The sequence below is a fragment of the Ornithodoros turicata genome, chromosome 10 (assembly GCF_037126465.1).
Source record: "Ornithodoros turicata isolate Travis chromosome 10, ASM3712646v1, whole genome shotgun sequence".
NCBI classification, from domain to species: Eukaryota; Metazoa; Arthropoda; class Arachnida; order Ixodida; family Argasidae; genus Ornithodoros; species Ornithodoros turicata.
In genome coordinates this window covers 15,738,346-15,753,498 of record NC_088210.1, presented here as the reverse complement: position 1 = coordinate 15,753,498, position 15,153 = coordinate 15,738,346, and the positions used below count along the sequence as shown (strand labels likewise).

Here is a 15,153-nt window from a genome sequence, read left to right as displayed (position 1 = left end):
CAATAAGGATAGTTCAGACTTAACAAAAAAATGGTCACGCATACAAAGCTTAAGAGGGAAAAATGTTTATTTACTAAACATAATTACATAATTACACACACCTTTACATCTATATATTCATATTTTTCTCTAGTGTTGCTGCATTCTTGTTTTGTGTTACCTTCCACATCACAACTGTGGGATCGCAAACAATTTCGATAAGAATGCCACAAGCCAGCATACAATCTCAACTACTCTAAAAGCATAAGCCAGCTGTGCCACGTTGTTCTAATCTCATAACTGAAAGTAAACCGACAGCAAGACATAACTTAAAAACACTTGGACATGTTGGGCACAACCCACTGAGTGATCCTCAATCTCGTTGTCAAGACGATTTGAAATTCAGGCTTAGAACAAGAAGTACGAAACAGACCAAGCAAAGCACTTTGGAAGGTGTACAAGAGAAGAGACAGGGCAGCATTAGAGTTATCTCGTAACACATAATGCCAGCATATAGTACAAAGATTTGAACACTAACTTCCATTCCTCACACTTGCCTCTCTGTTCAGTGACGGCAGCACATAGAGGAAGACTTCGGCCTGAGTAACACGAGAACAATGTGATGCATGGCCATTGCATTGTCATATGCATATCATGGTCAATGCATTGTCTCCATGCTAGGCACAGCAGAGTATGTACCATCGAGGCACCATTAATATGATGCAATGCTGACCTAGGAACACGGTTATAAATAGACACGAATCTTCTCGATGAATGAAATGTGCAATGTTCTCTGACTCATAGCACAGTTCACAGATAAGCTTCTACCAGGTGGTTGGTAAGGTGTATAGGCAAGGTTCCAGTAACTTTTGTCGAATGTTCACGCTTTATACAATCGAGCACCCACATTTCTACAAGGGCGACTACCTCACCATGGCCCTTTCAGTGTCTCAAGATCAACATTGTCACCAGCAACTCTTTGCATCATGTACGGATATATTAGACAAAATTAGTGCAGCACCTCCGATTTCAAGACGTATTCCACCCTCAAAAATGCATTATAATAACCGTAAGATTTCATGATGCCCATAGCAATATATTAAGTTGATTCAAGCGCATAAAAAGACTTTTAAAAAACGATTTACAAGGCAAGGCATTTCTCAAAGCTTGCAGGTTAAGCCATACGTCTACTATGACGCTGTTCTCAGACCAAACAGCTACAGCTTAAGTACAGCTTAAGTAAAGAGAGCACTTGGTTTGCCTCGTACAAGGTGTGTAGATATCACAGGGTGCTGACAGCAGTTGGTGAATACACCAAAGGTGAACTGAAAGGTAAAAGCCACTGTCTGGCACTCTTCATACGTAACCGATTTGAAATCTATTTAGGTCACAAAAATGGCATTTTCAGCCTTACCCAAGGGTGCAACACTGAAAAGAACGGTTCACCATTCTAAACGGCTGTGGCTTGGCGACAAATCGGCGGCACGGATTAAAGAAGGCGTCGCAACGAGGAATGCACGTCCGAGTCGTGTACGTAAAATAAATGGACTGTTGGAACACACCAATGTGGTGTACCGCAATGGACTGAACGGGCTGACCTCAGACGTTGACGAGCTGTTCATCTGTGTAGGTCCGGCGGCCATCGTTCGGGCACTCAACTGTTTCTGAGGAGTCGGGGCTCACAGAGGATAGTCCAGAGACAGGGCTCTCATTGGATCTGCGAGAGAACGCCGAATACAGAGGTCTTATCTTGATCTATGCATACGATTATACCATTATTCTGTCATGCACCCTACAGTATCCATGCTACACAATCTGGGTTAGAGCAATAACCGCCGTATTTCATTTCTGGGGATCCCCAGAACCTGGTGCGCTTCAGGGGCCTCTCTGTGATTCTCAAGGTGTATTCTATCGAAGAGTCTTGTCTTGCCACTCCCACCTTCCTTGAACCAGCAAAGGACCCCCTCCCTCTCACTTGGACCACTTCCGTGCATCCCCTGGATGTCCGCCAGGGGCACAATAAACCTGAAGCACCCCCCCTGCCGCCCACCCACCACCTCCACCACCACCTTTCTACTTCAGACACAATGCTCTACCGAGGTGAAGATGGGTGAGGGGGAAATTGGCCGAGAATTACTGTTGCAGGTGTCTCGTGCATCGCAGCAGAGTTCTTGGCGTGCAAAAAAAAATGTCGCAACCAGTAGCAACAAACTCAGAACCAAAAAATATGTAAAGCTGTAACTGCATAGGTATCACAGAATTTCTCAGCTGAAAGCAGCAAAGTATTGTTTTATATTGTGAAAAGTAACAACACTATTGCTTATCACAAAATCAGTTAGCCACAAATTTAGTGTTCATCACAATCACAAAATTAGTTACACCGCAATCATTTTTCATGCTTTATCGCTTGCACTAGCCCAGGCATGACGATGGGTCTGCTTAGGTACCGCAGGCTGTTCAGTTCACAAAAGGTTTATCAACTATGTGCCATTCACGAGCATCCAAGGGGATCCCAAAAGCTCTTCATCAATTTTTATCTATGCAATGCCTTAAAATGACACATATGCATTTGCATATGACACATATGGATTTGCATATGTGTCATTTTAAAGTCATTGGCCGAGAACAAAACTGATAACTTCCTTTTGATTATCTGTTCTGCTTGCACACATCTTGCACCAGCTGCAGTCACTACCAAGTCCAGGCATGTTTCCTGTTGCACATTATTGTTGAATACTATCATGTAAATGTCACTTCTTTTGGTTCCCAACTCCTAATTCGCTACATTCCAAGTTCTGCACAATATTGATGCGTTACAACGAAGACAATTTAGTATAGTCACACTAACGGGTCTACTGTGATTTACCATTTAATCATCCATAATTTTCTGAAACTGCAATTTTCTGTCAACATAGTTCAGCAATGGCTCACGTGATTACGACGTTCCCCAGGAGACCATAAACAACAAAGCTGAGCAAAATCATGATGCATTCACAATACTGGCAGTACAGCACTGGCACACATTGGAAAAATCTAGTGCAAGTCTAGTCTTGGGACACAGCAAGAAACATTATAACAGCTTCCCCAAGCAGCACAACATGTTGGCCCAATATTGGACCAATATTGGCAATATTGGACCAATATTGGCCCAATATTGGATCAATACTGGATCAATATTGGGTCAAGATATTGTGCTGCTTGGTCAGTGTCACGGTAGCTGATAAATGAATAAGTGCTGCGCTCACTGACCACCCACCGGAGGCCTATCCGATGCTAAACTCGCACATGCATAGGCAATGCTAATGACGGTTGGCTGTCGGGTCATTCTACAGCAAAGACAAAAGCAACCACTTGCCACACTGGATCAGTAAGGTGAGTAAGGACACCGTGCAGCAGGGTTAGTGCCGTCGTGCCTATACCACAGCCTACCTACTGAGAGAAAACGCAGCAGAGTTGCTGTTGCGTCGGCTGTTGATCGGGGAATCGTCCCCGCCGAGAGAGTATCCTGGTGTTTTGGCACCTATGGCGCTGAGACCGTGCTTTTTGAGGATACTATCCACGTCAACGTCGTCGTCATCCTCGTCAGACTCACTAAGAAGCAAGAGGTTATGAAGTCACCATTTCACTTTTTTATGTCACATTTTATGAAGCCGGAACAGTTATAAGATAATGCAAGATCAATCTAAAGAAGATGAAGACATTCGTGCATGTAACAAAAGAGCACAGATCTGGTGGAAACGGAACAGTGAATGGAGACTGCAAACCTTTCCTCTAAGATATCCGTGCCTGAATCTAGGTCTTCCTCTAGGGCAGTTTGAAGGTCCTGAATCCTCTGGCAAGCCAGTTTCAGGTCATTCCTTGTTCCCTGTAAGTCAGTCTCCGCATTGTCCAAAGCCATTTCCTGCGACGATTTAGACAAGAAGCAACATTACATTCAATAGCCATCCAAAAGGTCAATGGCTACAAAACCCCGTGTCTCAACCCTTTGCAGTGACATCAGTGTTGCTTGAGGTAAAGGCACTTACCAGCTCATGACAACGCTGCTGTGCTTCAGCTTCTTTGTGCTGAAGTGCTGTGCAATCCTCCCGGAGGTCCCTGAGTTGCCTTTGCAGCTTGCGGCAGTTTTCCTGTGTTTGTTGTTCTTTGGTTATTGCTTGGCTGCACTCGTCTTGTAGCCTGTTGCACTGGTCCTTCAGCCTTTGCACCTGGCCCTATTTGAGAGCAACAGCACGTGATAAGGCTAGAGGTTCGAAGCAGACGCTGCACGCAAAGTGCGTCTACCTCCAGTCGAGATTTAGACGTCTGTTCCAGCTCCAACTTTGACTCCAAGTCCCTGACTCGTGACTCGAGGCGACGAATCACGTGCGATTCTTCGGCCTGCGAGCTCATGTGCTCAACTTTGGAGCTAAGATCATGGACCTGAAAGACAAAAAAGAAAAATGTACTACAAGAAGAAAAATTGATGTATATGTCTACAGGTACAGATGGTTATGTTTACGCATGTTTATACAATACATGAAAGGCATTAGGTATGCAGAGGCAGGTTCTTTTTGACAACTGAAATAGCATTGCACATTTCACCTTCTATATCTGGTGATAGCTGTTAATTTAATTCAATTTAAAAATTTAATGAATGATAACTTATGAATAATTTGATTATGTTAATATTTAATTCAATTTCACATAACTGTAATAAATTTAACATAATTAATGCAAAGTAATATTTAATGTAATTATGATTAATTTAATTAATGATAACTCATCAGTATAGCATAGTGAGCACTTTGCTGAAACTCATGTCACAAGGACGGACAAGAGCGATAAAGACTCGCACATATTTTAGATACATTTCACATAGATGTGGTGAGGGTGAGCACGAAAAGATTTAGTAGCACAAAACTCTCAAACATGCTACCACTGTTTACTTGGTACTGAAGAAGGACTGATAGTAGAAGTAGCCTCACCTGTTCCCTGAGGTGATGCCTTTCGGACTCCAGATCTACGATTTGTTCAGACTGTTCACTGATGACTTTTTGGTCAGTTGCCATCTGTTTATTGAGGACAAATATTAATAAGCAGCACCGAATAGACGAAAGGAAGTGTGAACCAACCTGTTGCACGGCAGCTTTGTACTTTTTCATCAGCTCAGCCTGCTCTTCCTCGATTTCTTCAAGTTGTATCTGGAGTGCACCCTTTTCACGGTTCAGCTGCAGGCACCGTCCTTCTGACTAAAAATGCACACAAAATATTCGATCGAAATTAAAAAGGCTACACAGATCTGACTCACTATGGGATGATCAACTTAATTCCCGTTTGAATGAGATCATAAATAGAGCATGACGTTTTCGGGAAATATTTTTTTCTAAATTCAGGGGTTAAAAAATTGGGTAAATACTAAATAACCATCTGTGCTAAATTTGTGTGAACTTCAGTGGAAAAATTTCCAGTGTGCTATATTCGGGCAGAAATCTGGCTCAGTTGTCAGGGTGCAAGTTCGGGGAAGAATCGGGTTATATCCTAAAACTCTACGCCCTACTCATAGACACCAGGCTTATGCCATTGAGTCTGGTGTATGAAAATTAATTAAATATTATATTATAAATATTATTATTACAAATAAACTTATATTGGATTCTGCTCCATAAGCAAAGGCATTCAAAGTTGATCCTGAAATACATAATTTCTTAGTGGATTTCATCGCATTCTTTCTAGAAAGCATATTTTATGTATACACACATGCAAAAAGAACTGTATATTTAACAGAAAATCATATCATCAAAGCCCAATAGCAAATATACCTCGTTTTTAACCCGTAGTACTTCTTCAAGTTGTGTCTGAACTTCCTGGAGTTCCATTTCTGCCCCTTGCCGTGCCTTGACAGCTACTGTCTTGGCAAATTCTGCGTCTTCCAGCTGAAAGTCACAAAGTAAAAGTCGGGTTTTGTGTTAGAAGCTGTAAGACAAGTGTAAAACAAGTTGGTCGATATAAATGTAAAAGAGCAGATCTTTGAGTGGAAACGGAAAAAAAAAATGAAAAGAAGAGCACGCAAGATGGCGAGAAAAAGTGCCGAGCAGTGCAAATTTGGGGATCAAAAACCTGGTTTCAACTAACTCAACTCTAAGATGCGAGACTCAAAGTATGTCGCAAAATGGTGGAAACCCCCTGCTTGGAACTGACTGGTGGAAACTCAAGAAAGTTGCAGTCGGTCACAGTGGGCACACTGTTCCAGTTCTGAAAATGCTACAGATGCGTTCACTTATGGGTTGACTGTCAAGGCACTGACTGACTACAAGCAGTAGTTTGGTGTGAGGCATAGCTTGCAACAGACTAATTTCTTACATTATGCTTTTGAGGGCAAGGACACCTAAGCGTAACAAGCTAGAAGTAGCCCTTCCCGTTTCTGCGACGTTTTGCCTGAGTTGGTTTAGTTACCACAAGCTGGCTAACTGGACAGCACCAACAATAACAGCTACTTACTTTAAGTAAGTAGCTGAAACTACTTAGTTAGTTTTAGTTAGCTAAAACTTTCAGCATTTAAGCTGAAAGCACAGGCGGGCATGCTTAGCCATGATCTGGCAGGCCTTGTCCAGGCATATTCGGCACCAGCTTTGTACAGTACCCATGTGACGCACACGTGACCATGCCAGCTGAACGTGCAGACACACCTGGTTCTTGAGCTGTCTGACGATGGTCTTTGTGGCCTGCCCATCACGCGCATGTTCCAGCATTCCCTGCGCATCCCGCAGGAGTGCACGTGTCCTTCGGAGGTCACGTCGCAGTCTGCGCTCAATCTCAGGATCGCGTGGAGGTGGCCGCTCGCTCAGCTCAGCCAGACGACGCTCCAGTTCGTTCTTCTGCCGACCGAGGGCATGCCGGTCTTCCTGCTCCTGCTCAAGGAGGGCTTCCAGGTTGCGAAGCTGGTGGTCAGAGTAAATGCTTCGGTAAATGATGATGTAGTATTCGAATGCATGGCAATGCATAAATATGATAGAACTGTACACTAGTGATATCAGGGACGCCAGAACAGGGGGAGCAGAGGGAGCGACGGCTCCCCCTCATTTACAGGTGAGGTAGCACGGCTCCCCCAGGTATGTAAATTATGTTTGTAATCATATTAACATTATCTTCTCACTGACATATTCGTACACATTACTTCAGCGGTGTTAGTTTAGGTCTGCTGTACAAGTATGCGCATGTCGTAATTTGCCTGGAGCACATTTTCAATTTGTGTACCACCCCTGTATTGCCTACATGAGTCCTCAAGGAAAATGAATGATGATGATGATGATGGTAGCATTTTTTTTCCACTCCCCCAGTGGAAAAATAGTCCCGACGCCACTGAGTGATATACCCTCCTGGCGCTGTGGCTATTTTTAGGGAACTCCTAGCATTCACCTTCACAAGCTCAAGTAAGCTTTACCATTAACAACCCAACTGGGCCCCAATTAAGCTCAAACATTAGGCGCACTGCAATACACACTGAACACACACACAAAATATGTCTAACAACCACGGTGGACTCACACTAAACGAAATTCTGTTAAATGGAAATTATGGATAAATCGAACAATAGGGTCACCTTTGGTTGGTTTCCTATACGTGCACTGATAAAAAACGTTTGGATAATTGAAAGAACCCATTATGTGTACTCTGGGTAATCGGAACAAAGTGGAGGAACCGAGATGCCGGCAAACCTGGAAGATTCACGTCTCACAACCCGGGTGGAAGTCATAGTCAATGCAATCCAATCCATCGGTCACTTGTGCAATGTTAGTCTTAGCTCGCACCCACACGTCTTTTCATGAAGTCTGTCAAGAAACAGCCACGTAAACAGTTTCGCTTGCGTCAGTGTTGCGGATACTTTGGGGACATTATCGCGAGAGCAAATAAAAAATAGCAACCGTGAAATTTGATATGCCGAAGTCAATGCTGTCGTCATAGCGGGTCGCAGATTGAATGAGGGTATAAACGATGCCATACGACACAGACAGGTAATATCATGTGCATAGTTTGTCCGGCAGAACAGAAAGATAAACCTCACTGTAGACAATTAAGGTGTCTAACAGGCAACAAATGGGAGAAGCCTAGCACTCACAAGTGAATAAGATAAGTATTTAAAGAGACTGAAACATTTATTTTGCTGAAAAACGAGCTTTCAGACGGAGTCAGTCACCTGAAAGCTCCGTCTGAAAGCGTCCGTTCGACACCTTGTTTTTTCAGTAAACAAAATGTTTCAATCTCTTTAAATACTTATCTCATACAATTGAGGTGTGTATGAAGTTTTTTCGAAGCCTCAAGCATGCAAATGTTCTGTAACAAAACAATCTTAAAATGTCACAAGAACGGTCATTAACTCAGTTTTTCCTCATACTGGTCGTAGTATTAGTGGAAATTGATTATCTAAGCTACATTTCGTAAAATCTTAGCACTTTTGATAAATGGAACAATATTTCCATTCCTTTTGAGTTCCATTTATGAGGAAGCCACCGTACCTATTGACATCCTAGATACTTCTCGAACCACATGTATGTAATTCTACTGATTAACACTGATGAAGTACCACACAGATTCTACTGATAAAGTAACGAAATAGGACACCTTTTTCGCTGCAGCCGCACGTGCTTCATCGAGCTCTTCCTCCTTGGTGGAAACTTCTCTTCTGTGCTCCTGCCTCTGCTTCTCCAGGGCCATTTCGAGACGCAGTTTGGACTGTTCAAGAAGTTGAACCTGGCCGGCAAGGTCCTCCAACTCCTCTTCCTGGTCTCGAGCCTTGCGATCTAGCTCCTGTTTGGCTCGCTTCAACTTTGCTACCTAAAAGAAGACAGATAGCCAGCAAAATTTTTCCGTCCGTGTTGTACTTAACCACGTGTTCACTTGCACAGTAGGTTCCAGGAGACATTATCCTGTCTTCCCTTGTAGAAGGGGACGTACGGGGACGTACTGTAAAAGTGTACTTCCATGGGCGCAATAGTACATGGCGAATCAGACAGATGGAACATTTGACTATCGTGATTTATGCTTCGGATTTTTCGTTTTGAGTTTTTTTTTTTTTGGCATTCGGGAGTTAAAAATGGGGTGATTTTTTTTAGAAGCAAATTCGGGGGATTTCTGCCGCGTGCTTTATGTTATTGCGAGTTTGAAACTAAAATTGCGTGAATCAAGCTGCCAAGATGATTGCGCTTCAGAAAGAAACTTTTTTTTATTGTGTTTCGATTGCACTGCACTGACCGTGACAAAAGACAAGGCCCTGCACATTTACGAGTGCTTCACGCTGACTTGTTTACATACATTGTTGACTTTGTTTACATTGTTTACATACATGACATACATTGTTTATATACTTGTTTACATAATACTGGGTTAAACCCTGTTTTTCCCTATTTGAATCTGGGGGGTAAATATCGGGCATAACCGGGTATAAACCATAAACTGTCGGGCCCTACCGATAGTCTGATGCTCGGCTCGGATATCGGGGATTCACAAGTATATCAGGGATTGTTGGCTCCTTTGCACAGGGATTTTCACAGCACTCCCTCACAGCCCCTAAATCCCCCAAAAAAAATCTTATCATCTCCCCCCACATACCAACAAGAAAGGCCAAAAATTCCACAAAAGCAGCAGATATGGGAATTATGGGGAACATTTTCGTGGAACTTGTATAGTTTCTCATCAAGTGGCACTGATGGAGCTTACCTCTTCTTCACCATGGCTACTGAACGTGAGTTCGTCCAATTCCTTGTGCAGGCTGGACACCTTGCTGTGTTGCATTTCCAGTTCCATGCGGACAGCCTGATAAATGTAAAGGTAAAAGGAAATTCAATAGCAACCACTATCAGGAGGAACAGAAAATACTAGATGGCCCTAGTGCTGTATGCGCGGACACAGATTGCTGGGGGAGCATCAACATCATCGTTGATGCTGTCATTGGCCCAGTCTTCTGCTAGCAAGCCAAGAATGTGACGAATGATTTTGTCATCAGATATCTCAACACAAAATTCCGTTCAGTTGTCAATGTTGGTGTATGTCAATGTATGTAGTTGTCAATGTTGCCAATGGTGGTGGTGGCTTTCAGGATACCCACTGTAGGGGCGCTGTGTTTAAAGCCACTAGTTTTGTCCGAAAAAAATGGAAAGTCCGCATTTTTGAAGCTCAGAATATTGGTTGGTGACTACTATATGACCTGAATCAGCTTTTTTCTTCATGTACCAGATGTATCAAGGACCGAAAAGCTATAGCTCATAGCTTTATAACAACTTATGCAGTTCTTTTTGTTTCACTTGTTGCACTGGAATATCAATTAGTACTGTCAACAACCCTTATGCATAACATGACGCAAGAAAAATACATCACACCATTGGCAGAACCATGGAAATCAGCTGGTACTCAGTAGTAACACTCACGCTAGCAGATTCAAAATTATTCATGCAAAACTACAGTGTCAGTATTCCTTTCAATTTCAATTCAGTTGTACTTATCGCAGTATTAAAGGACTAACAAACCATGGGACCCAACGCGGGAAATTTTTATGACCAATAAAGAATCTTCGACTTTCAATGACAAAGGGTTCATTTTAAAGTTACCGTGGCATTCCACACGCTACCATTATTGATGTTGTTTGACCGTACGTAATACACATCACGGGCATCCTTTGTGACTGCAAATGATTAAATGATTACCTGCAGTTCCTGCTCTAAGGCTAACTTCTCTGCATACAGTGCCTCCTTCTCCCTCAGGATCTTCTCCTTGCTGTACCGCTCCTGTTTCAGATTATCCACAGCCGAGCTAAGCTCACCATCAAACCTGTTGAGGGAAGAGCATTATCCAACTATAGAGAGGATATCAAATATGACTAGACCCTTGTGTATTCAAGTTTTGTGTGTGTTCAAGTTTATCTTTCTCGACAATCGGGGATAAGAATCGGGTTTCATTTCAGAAGCTGTAAAATGCGGTGAAATCGGGCTAGTATTGGGTATATATGTCGGGCTGAAAATAAAGAGAGAGTGCACCTCGCATTTCAGATTAACACAAATTACTAAAAAAAACTTTAAAAACTGGTTTTACCAAGCATAACCCGAAAGCACAAGGCTCTAAACATACACTTAAACGTATATTCATTTGCGATGTATTGATTTTTGCGAATCGCACATTCAGTCATTTGCAAAGTTATTCGCATGTAATTTATTTTGTGATTACAGAGCTGTTTCCTTTCGTGGGATAAACGTCACGCTGTACCCGCGAGTACCCTTTTTCGCGATTTTTTTGTCGGTTGCAAAATTCGCGAAAATTTGTACATCGCGAATAAAAACACGTTTGCAGTAACCTACAAAATCCTCTATAACGTGTGTGGGAGTGGTTGACGACACAAACGGAACGTGATACGTAGAGATACGGAAGAGGACATTTAGAGCCCTTTTTCTGAAAGAAGTTATTTTTGTTACACATCACGTAAACGTACTGCTCATGATAACTCTGCAGATACGAGATCACATTTGAGCAGAATCAAAGTTTGAAGCCACATTTGTGCCATTGCTGAAAGCCTCTTACTTGCGTTGTTTACGTTCCAGTTCAGCATTACGTCCCATATGCTCCTCCACCATGAGCTGGAGGTCCTGCAGCTCTGCCGTCAGCTTCTGGGCCTTGCGCTTCCAACTGCTGACTGCCTGACGTCCCTCTTCGACGTCATCGAGCGCCTCTGCCAGCTTCATTAAAATCACGGCAGTCACGGACAAGCGAGCAAAGCGAGACGCGTACCAGTTACCTTCTTCTCTGCAGCCTTCCGGGACATCATGAGCTGCTCGACTTCGTCCTCGTGCTGCTGGCTCATCTTGCGCTTCTTCATCTCCGTCTCCCGCAGGACACGCTCATACTTCTGTTTGTAGATGGATACACCTGGATTAAGGAATGTATATGCTTTAAGAAATGCCTGCCACGTTAAAGTAGCACAGAAGTCATTTTTAACACCCAGTTTTCTTCCTATAAAACTGTGAAGTAGGATAATAAGATGCACCATGCGAAGCAATTTACATCGCAGAGTCATAATTATCGCGGAAATTGAATTTAAAATGCGCCGCAAAAAGCGACCATGCGCAACGGTGGTGAAGAGCAGTACCAGCCTGTGATCTGCCTGGAACCTCGCGCTGACGCTATAAGGAGAAGCTCGCTGATTGGCCTAGAGAAATGTTGTCTGCTACTCGGTTGTCGTCTGCTACTCGGCTGTTCGGGGTTCTGATAAAGCCTTTCTCCTTGCTCGGTAATGCTTCGGCCGCTCCTCCTATCCCCAATTCTCCGGGAAAACTGGCAAAACAGGTTTACGGCGGCAAAGGGACAAGGCGCTGACCCCCACTGACCGGCAAACTAGAACGAGTCTCCTTATGCCGTCATCGGTGACGTGCCATCATACCTCCTCATCCTCGTTATAGCTGGAGTGGCGAGTTAAGGGTGAAGGCGCGGAGCTATGTTTACGTGAGTTTTTTTCTGGGAAACAAATTGCACACATCAAAACCTTTCGCGCTATTCGGTATAATGACACACACACTTTCATCAGATGTCTTAATCTGAACTTTTTTTGAATGGCCCCCTGTACTCCTTTAACTACTAGGATCAGACCTAAACTCTGCACATGTACATCGCATTAGCATGTCGTCATTAAAAATTAGTTCAGACACTACACTCTACATAGGAAATGTAGGATTTCGCGGATGTCTATTGTCTTGGTTGCGAGCATAAGGACATCTGAACTCCGGATAAGCGAGACATGACTGTATGCGGGAAAGAGTCTTGGGCAGCCTAGCCTCCCAGAGCGGCAATAGGTCCTGGGGAAGGAAAAGAGCCTCACCGTTGATATCATCGTCATCCGAGATGTCTCCATTTGCTTCTGTACTGAAAGACCGCATCATTCGAGTCTCTGAAACTTCCATCTCAATGCGGTCTTTCTGCTGCTGCAGTTGGGAGCAACGGCTCTGCAAAAAGAAGCAAGCGTGTTCGCTGGCTCGAGCCATTAATATCTCAAAGCAGGTTAAGTGGTTCCCCATCACTTGTGGAACTGCACCATGCATAATGCGGTATCATATTCATGAAAATGATCTCACAGCGAGGCACGTCCAGCAAGTATGCTCCACTTGCAAATATTGGAGCTGAGAGAATGCGTGCAAGCTTATCCACTGGCGACTCACAGATGCCAGACAACAACAGACAATACAACAAGACAATGCAGGGATTCAAAAACTGATGCCCCGCTACGACAAATGCCAAAAAATGTGTAAATGGCAAATGGCAAAAAAAAAAAGTGTAAAAATGCAATTTAAGACAAGTAGAACACAGTAAAAATAAAGCATTTTGAAAACAGGTTTTCATGTTTTTTAATGGCCAATCCCAACATACTTTCTGGATACCCCTCGTACCTTTAGTATGTACAGCATAGGACAAAAGTTTACGGAACACCGGGGTGTCACGTTTCTCCATTGGAGCAATACCCTAGCAGCAAACACATACTGGGAGATTGATCGAATACCCGGCCACCCATTTTTTTATTCAATATCTCCCTGACAACTAGCAGGGGGCCACTCCGATAAAGAAGTACACTAGTGCCGTGTTCCGTAAACTTTTGTCCCAAGCTGTACCATTCTTTCACTCGTGGCGCATGCCCTACAGTGTTTCTTTCACTACTGTGCCACGGAGCAACAGCACGATTGCTACTGGTTGGCAAAACGCATTGCTGGCACTGTCAGCTGAAAATGGATCCTTTAGTGCGTTACCCTGCTTTTCAGCAATTTCAGTAATGGCCTTCACGTTTTCCAAAACTCGGAAACTATGTGGCTTTAACGTCGTCCTAAACTGGCTGCTGTTACACAGTGTTGCAAGGACAGATGCAAGAGCTTTCAAAGACTTGGCACTGACTGCTGAACTGCGACGAGCTGGAATTTACTAGAACACCAAGATACACTTGTCAAAAGTCCAATTCTTTCCCCAAGTTTTGTTCTGTGCCATGAATTGATGAGATGGCTGGTTCTCAACGTTTGTCTAATAGGCATATCATGTGCAAATGTTGAAATATGCGCTAGGCTTTCCTGGTAGAATTCAGATGGTGTTCTTTGAACATTTTTTTTTTTCTACAAAAAAAAAGAAAAGAACTGACAGTGTTTTCTTTTGCTCACAGGTGTGCCAGTATCTTCGCCACGCTGATTTGCCATGTCTTATGCACTGCATTAATTCAGCTACCAAAAATTTCGCTGCATCTTTGGGCATTGTGTCACACATCTTCAAATGCGCAGTAGCTTTATAGGGCCATCACTGGCAGTTAAGTTTTGGCAAAACTTTACACAGTGGTATAGAAGACTTGTATGGTGGTTTGCCCTATAAAGCTGTTGCTTGAAAAGCTTTTTCAAATGTTCTATTCTTGACGCATAACGTGTAAAATGATGCAACTACTATGATAAAACGAGACGGCATAAGATGCTGGTAGCGTATCGCATGTCTCCAATATTTTTCAGGCAGAATGCTGCAGAAATAATGTGTTTTTTCTTTCACTGACACCCAATAAACACCAGTTTTTTTACCAGTCATTATTTTCATGCTTTGACTTTACACTTTCTAGGCATTTTCTTTCTTTCTTACTTTTTTTTATTTTTTACCACAGGCAATTTCGAATGGATACAGCGTTCGGTAGTGCCATCGTTGCACTGAAACCAGCCGTTTCTAGTTCAACCCTGTTTGAGCTTTTCCCTGGGTTCTCTTGAGAACTTTCCGGAGAAATGCCAACCCCACTAACCCCACCCTCCTGCCTCCATGACCTTCCTGTTATCATCTTTTCATCATCTTTCTACTTCTGTACATTACTAACAGTCAGAGTTTCCAGCCCTAGCACATAACCTTAAAAAATCGATAATATTAACCAAAATCAAAGAATTTCTTTATTAATTTGAAGGCACCAGGTAAAGCTCGTAATTACTGCACAAGATGTGAGCGGAGCCTCATTACTGTAAGGCAATTCTTCTACACACTGTAGACGAGGCGTAGGTACAAGATAGGGGAGGGAAGGGGGACGACAGAAAAATTAATTATTGCGAACATGCTGGAAGGAAACTGTCCACAGTACTGTGTCCGCTATTTCTGGTTTGGGACACAAGGTAAACATGCAGCGTTTCTACAGTGCTTTGCACATAATGTAGCAACTCT

General features: G+C 43.1%; 1 protein-coding gene across 3 annotated transcripts in view; it reads right to left on the bottom strand.

The window, feature by feature from the left end:
• Positions 1-49: 49 nt before the first annotated feature.
• LOC135370651 (unconventional myosin-XVIIIa-like) overlaps positions 50-15,153 on the bottom strand; it is a 60,119-nt gene continuing 45,015 nt past the window's right edge. For 2 of the 3 annotated variants that reach the window (XM_064604437.1, XM_064604438.1), the window contains exons 24-38: positions 12,815-12,938; positions 11,738-11,868; positions 11,524-11,678; positions 10,656-10,779; positions 9,673-9,768; positions 8,578-8,790; positions 6,645-6,896; positions 5,778-5,891; positions 5,091-5,207; positions 4,944-5,027; positions 4,261-4,398; positions 4,005-4,190; positions 3,744-3,880; positions 3,409-3,570; positions 50-1,696 (exon numbers count right to left, since the gene is read on the bottom strand). In XM_064604437.1, coding sequence (XP_064460507.1) covers positions 1,579-1,696; positions 3,409-3,570; positions 3,744-3,880; positions 4,005-4,190; positions 4,261-4,398; positions 4,944-5,027; positions 5,091-5,207; positions 5,778-5,891; positions 6,645-6,896; positions 8,578-8,790; positions 9,673-9,768; positions 10,656-10,779; positions 11,524-11,678; positions 11,738-11,868; positions 12,815-12,938 — 2,151 coding nt within the window. In that variant the 3' untranslated portion in view covers positions 50-1,578. The remainder of the gene's footprint in view (positions 1,697-3,408; positions 3,571-3,743; positions 3,881-4,004; positions 4,191-4,260; positions 4,399-4,943; positions 5,028-5,090; positions 5,208-5,777; positions 5,892-6,644; positions 6,897-8,577; positions 8,791-9,672; positions 9,769-10,655; positions 10,780-11,523; positions 11,679-11,737; positions 11,869-12,814; positions 12,939-15,153) is intronic. The other variant, XM_064604439.1, reaches the window with a different exon arrangement.